Below are 6,000 nucleotides of genomic sequence, written 5' to 3' on the forward strand. Positions count from 1 at the left end.
TATTAGACAAGACTTGCTTTTAGTCTGTAATCAGGCAGATTGGGACAGGGGCAGGGAGAGGCAGCAAGAACTAATCTGCACAAAATGTACTGAGACCAGAAACTCCAGTTGGTACCCTGACATCCTGTGAAGAGGAAGCGCTAACTGCAAGTTTGTTTTCTGTCCTCTGAAATTTGTCTTGAATTTATATGGAAATTAGCATATGCAAGTTTGTGTCATTGGCCTGTGAGAAGAGTCTTGTCAATACCTGCCCATGGTACAAAGAGAAAAGCTACCTGTTCAGTTTGGCTAATGGGAGTTGCTGTCACTCTACAGTTGCAGCCCTCAACACCTTTCATCTTCACAACATCTTCACAAAGCTTGGCTAGGCTGTCTTACCCGGAGGGCAGTGCCGGATTTACGTATAAGCTAAACAAACTTTGGCTTAGGGCCCCACTCTCTTGGGGGCCCCCAAAAAAATTAAAGGAAAAAACAACTGGATGTACATTTTCAAAATATAAGATAAAAAACAAATAAAATAAAACTTACATACAGCATCAGTGTTTGTGTTGTGTAAGCTCCTATGACGTAAGTAATGGGCCCTGCCTGCTATATATAGGGCCCCATTACCTACAGTAGCTTAGGGCCTCGTCAAACCTAAATCCAGCCCTGCCGGAGGGCCACATTTGTCCTTGGCTAACCCTCTGGGGGGGACGCGGGTGGCGCTGTGGGTTAAACCACAGAGCCTAGGACTTGCTGATCAGAAGGTCGGCGGTTCATAGAATCATAGAGTTGGGAGAGACCACAAGGGCCATTGAGTCCAACCCCCTGCCAAGCAGGAAACACCATCAGAGCACTCCTGACATATGGTTGTCAAGCCTCTGCGGGGTTCGAATCCCCGTGACAGGGTGAGCTCCCGCTGCTCTGTTCCTGCTCCTGGCAACCTAGCAGTTTGAAAGCACGTCAAAGTGCAAGTAGATAAATAGGTACCGCTCCGGCGGGAAGGTAAACGGCATTTCCATGCGCTGCTCTGGTTCACAAGAAGCGGCTTAGTCATGCTGGCCACATGACCCGGAAGCTGTACGCCGGCTCCCTCGGCCAATAAAGCGAGATGAGCGCCGCAACCCCAGAGTCGGTCATGACTGGACCTAATGGTCAGGGGTCCCTTTACCTTTACCTTAACCCTCTGGGGGCCACACTCCAGCAGTGGGTGTGGCCAAAACTGGGTGCAGCCAACACACCCCTCTCATATGCACACCAACACAGACCTCCACTCCGCTCATGATCTCCACTCATCCAGTGATTGATCTGCTGACTGGGGAGAGGGTGGTGTGCCCCACAACCAGGATGCAGGGCTCCCGCACCCTAGTCCTAGGGCTAAGTATTATTTTCTTGTTGCAGACAATACCAGAATCAGTGGAGTGGGGAGCAGCAGAAAAATGTGTTTAGGAAGTTTGCAGCCCTGTTTTAAAGGAACAGGAACCTCTGTTGTGTAATTTTCCACGAGGCTATCTCCTCTAGACCCAATTCTAGGCTGTCAAATCATTTCCACCGCATATTCGTGACTTGGATCATTTTCAAAGGCTCTTGCTGCTTTCTCCCTGATAAAGAGCTCTGCCTTACTTTCGTTTGACTTGGGGAAAATAAGCTGTTCTTAAGAGTGGAGAGAATCACCCTCAATTAGATCTCTGTCTACAGGTTCAGGGATCAGAAAATACAGTACTGTAATCAAAAGTTGGCAACCCTACATTTGTTCTATGATAAATGCATTTCAAATATCTGGATGTCTCCAGTGTCCTTTGACTTGGAGACCATCTTATTTTATTGTACGCAGCTGGAAGCACTGTGGATTTTAATTCTCTTGTATTTAATATCCTCTTGTATTCCCCAATTCCCCAATTTATTTGTTTTGGGGAGGTGAGGTGAGCTCTGCAAAGGAGGAAGGGGTTACTCTGAGAATGTATTTGCACTGTGGTTCCTTTCAGAGAGATGTTGGGTCACAACTGCGTCCCATGAAGTCCACAAAACATTTATGCCGTGATAATAAATTTGTTAGCCTTTGAGGTGCCACAAGACTGTCGTTTTTGCTGTAAGGGACTGGTGTGGCTACTAGCCCTCTGGAAATGGAAATGGCTGGGTGCCAACTCCATTCAGAAAGTGCTCTCGGAAAAGAAAGGAAACTTTTGCAAAATGCACAGACTTGTAGAATATCTGGTTATAAACAAAAACAGCTAGGAAATGAGTGAGATTTAAACCTATAAAAATCCGAATTCTTCAAAGCTGGGGACTGTTTCGTTCTCGTTTTATTTCTAGGAAAGATCTGTAGCTTGCTGCCTTTTCCAAGGCAAGGAGGTAACGGGTGAAACGAGATAACATTGATTAAAATGCAATAAAAAGAGCAGGAAATTAAAAGCCGCATTGACTGACCCATGGTTTTGAAGCCTGCTTAGGTTATTTGCATTTAGGCTACAATCCTATGCACACTTGGGAGTAACTCCCATTGAATTCAGTGGGTTTCCTTCCGAGCAGGCACGCCGAGCTTCCACTTTCCTCTCTCTTTCTGCCCGGACGCCTCTCCAGAGAGTCCAGCGGCATCCGAGAATGGAGACTACCACTCCCAGCATGCAATGTTCGGGAGGGGGGCTGAAGGGGACCCCCGGGGTCCTAAAGCCCGAGTCTCCACGCGCAACCTTTTGTTGGGCCGGTTGGCAACCCCCTCACTGACTCGCCCGCCAGCCCTCCCTGCGCTGGGCAGAGCGGGGCATTGCGGGGCCACCGGCCAGGTTCCCGTTCGAAGCACCTTGGCCTAACACGTGCTGGCAACTTGGCCCCATCCACACGTGCAGAAGACACCGGGCGGAGCTACGGGGATTTGGCGGGCGGGGCTGCCCTGCGGCTTGGCCCCGAGGAGGGCGAAGGAAGGGCGGGCGGCCTCGGCCTCCACTGCCGGCGCGGGGCCTGGAGCGGAGGGCCCGGGCGAGGATGGGGCGGCGCGGCGGCTGGCGGGCGGCGGGGCTGCTGCTGCTGCTGCTGCGGGCGGCCGGCGGAGACGCGCTGCGGGACGAGGCCGAGGCGGCCCCGCCAGGGAACAGCCGGCCCTACGCCGTGCTCCAGACGCAGAACCTGGGTGAGGAGGCCGGACGCCTGGGTCCCCGAGGGAGAGAGGGCACCCTCCTCGGACGCCTGGGTCCCACGGCCCTGCACCCACCTTCCACCCCTCCAGTCCTCCGTCTCCCTCGCCTGTCCCAAGCCCATCACTCCGCGCCCGCCGCTTGCAGGCCCCCCCCCCCGTGGAAAGGGAGCCCCACTTCCATCCCTGTGATTCCTGGCTCAGTTCTCCTTGCAGGGCCAAAGACCTTCTCTAGCCAAGGGCTGGCAGGATGAACTGGTTTGCCCTTAGCAGCCGGGGCCAGGGAAGGAGGAGGTAGCCCCTGCCTGGGGTAGACTAGATGGCCTCTGGGACACCCTGCCTATGCTGCGGGGGGGGTGTTGAAAAGCCATGGAAAAGACAGACTCTGTGGACCCTGCATGCCTTTTTTTTTAATACCAGAGGAGCCTGCTGGATCAGGCCAGTGACCCATCCAGTCCAGCATCCTGTTCTCACAGGGGGAAACTGGCAAGTGAGACCTGAGCGCAAGAGCCCTTTTCTCTCCTGGCAACTGGCATTCAGAGGCCTCGGTGCCTCCTGGGCTGGCTCTCAGCACTGAGCTTCCTTTCTTGAATTGTTTTGCCTCCCAGTCCAATTGTGACTTAAATGTGCTGAGATTTACACCTCACTGTCAGAAAGTTGCATCAGTAATAAGTTGTACTATTCCTCCTATCCTGTGAAGAAGACTTCCAAATGTGTTCCTCATTTTGCTTCTGAGAATCCCCACAATCAGGTTGCTGGTCATTTGGCTGTTTCTTTTCCCAGCCATGCTGGGGCTCCCACCACTTTCTCCTCACCCTGCCAGGCAGTTCCTGGCCCAGCTGCATTTACCGGTACTTGCAGCCAGGATGGGGCCAGCAAGGATTGCAGACTGGAATTTCCCCATTGACAGCCCCTGGCAGAGTCCAACAGAATCTGGAGGGCTACAGGTTTCCTGTTTCTGCTCTAGCAGATGCTCAGTAGGAGCACTGGTTCTTGTTGTGCCCAAGGATGAGAACGAGAGTCCAAGGAATTCTGAAAATGGGAGGAATTGGTAGCGAAGGTTGGAAGGCACTGTGAGTGATTGGCCTTTGAGGGCTCCTAGGTGCTGTGGTTTAAACCACAGAGCCTAGGGCTTGCCGATCAGAAGGTCGGTGGTTCGAATCCCCGCGACGGGGTGAGCTCCCGTTGCTCAGTCCCAGCTCCTGCCAACCTAGCAGTTTGAAAGCACGTCAAAGTGCAAGTAGATAAATAGGTACTGCTCTGGCGGGAAGGTAAAGGGCGTTTCAATGTGCTGCTCTGGTTCGCCAGAAGCAGCTTAGTCATGCTGGCCACATGACCAATAAAGCGAGATGAGCGCCGCAACCCCAGAGTCATCTGCGACTGGACTTAACGGTCAGGGGCCCCTTTACCTTTAGGGAGCTTCACGGTCGAGTGGAGATTTGAACCCTGGTTTCTCCCAAGTCCTATTCCCAGCTCTTCCTTTCTCTTGCAGTTCTGATGGGAAGTGTCTTTGGCATCCTGCTCGTCGCCATGATCCTGCTGTCTGTGTGTGTGTACAAGCCCATTCGCCGACGGTAGCCCAGGAGCAGCATCTTCAGGAGGGCTGGAGGCTGGTGGCTGGAGGGGAGACCCAGCTCCCAACACCAACGCGGGCCATGTGCTCTGATACACACTTCATCTTCATGCCCAACCAGCTTCTGGGCACGCTGAAGGGGGCTGTGCTTCCTTCCATCTTCCATGTAAAAGTTGTTTTGCTCTTGGTCTGATTGCTCCAGTTGCTGTTCCATGTGTGTGTGTGTGTGTGTTTGCATGCATTTGCGCTACAGGGATTTGTGACTTAACAGAGCATTAAAAAAACCACCCTGGTTGTTTTCAGTTGGGCACTCCTGGACTTTCAAAAATGCAGAGCATATTTTGAACTGGGAAAGAAAGGCAGCATTTTATGAAAATTGTTTCTTTATGTGTAGGAACCAGAGGCTCCTGTTGTCTGTAATATACTTGCTGACAAAACATCGTGAACTCCTCCCCACACTATTTCTATTTTCCATCACTATTTGCACTTCTTCAGGTGTGTGGGAAGACTGCATCTCTCAGATGCACTTGAAAAATGTTAGTTGCACTGTGGGGCATTGAAGTCAGTCTCTGCTTTGTTGAGGGAGCTTCTCAAACAGGGATGGGGAAACTAGCCCAGCCAGCAGGACCAATGATTGGGGAGGCTAGGAATTGTAGCCCAATAACATCTGTTTTGTTTTTTTTATATAGAATATTTATTGAGATTTTACAAAAACATAGGTTTAGAAAATACAAAGAGAAACATAATAAAAGAAAAAGATTAAAAAAACCAAAAACATACAAAAATTCATAAAAAAGAAAAAATAAGAATAAAAATACAAAATACAAAGAAGACAGATAGATAAAAAAGAATTAAAAACAAATCCATTTTTTATACCTTTAAATTCATTAGCTTGTTTCCTTGACCTCCTCACACCTCCCCTTTTTGTATTCCCAATTAAAGTAATCAAGTCAGCAAATCCTTACCCTCTTTCATTTATCTTAACTCTATATCTTAACATATTGTACCTCTATATTTTCATCCTTTATCAATTCATTTTTGCATATTCTCATAACTTTGTTGCTAATGCCACTTATTTCCAATCCAACATCATTTTTAACATTCATTAATTTTACAGTGTTTCTGAAGATAGTCTTTAAATTTCTTCCAGTCTTCTTCCACCAACTCTTCTCCCAGGTCTCGGATTCTGCCAGTCATTTCTGCTAATTCCATATAGTCCATCACCTTCATCTGCCACTCTTCCAGGGTGGGTAAATCTTGTGTCTTCCAATACTTTGCAATGAGTATTCTTGCTGCTGTTGTTGCATACATAAAGAAA

At 49.6% G+C, this 6,000-nt stretch overlaps 1 protein-coding gene across 1 annotated transcript; it reads left to right on the forward strand.

Annotated features, from left to right (window-relative positions):
• The first annotated feature begins 2,953 nt into the window (after nt 1–2,953).
• Nucleotides 2,954–4,872, forward strand: C13H12orf76 (chromosome 13 C12orf76 homolog). The gene is made up of 2 exons (XM_053363266.1): nt 2,954–3,106; nt 4,602–4,872. The coding sequence occupies exons 1-2, from the start codon at nt 2,962–2,964 to the stop codon at nt 4,685–4,687; spliced, it is 231 nt and encodes a 76-aa protein (XP_053219241.1). The 5' UTR covers nt 2,954–2,961; the 3' UTR covers nt 4,688–4,872.
• The last annotated feature ends 1,128 nt before the right edge of the window (nt 4,873–6,000 follow it).

This window comes from Podarcis raffonei, chromosome 13 (assembly GCF_027172205.1).
Source record: "Podarcis raffonei isolate rPodRaf1 chromosome 13, rPodRaf1.pri, whole genome shotgun sequence".
Taxonomy (NCBI): domain Eukaryota; kingdom Metazoa; phylum Chordata; class Lepidosauria; order Squamata; family Lacertidae; genus Podarcis; species Podarcis raffonei.

Bases quoted from the DNA above. Each gene is read 5' to 3' on its own strand.
- C13H12orf76 (XM_053363266.1), top strand. From the start codon at position 2,962: ATGGGGCGGCGCGGCGGCTGGCGGGCGGCGGGGCTGCTGCTGCTGCTG. The intron at 3,107-4,601 runs GTGAGGAGGCCG...TTTCTCTTGCAG, and splicing joins GCTCCAGACGCAGAACCTGG to TTCTGATGGGAAGTGTCTTT.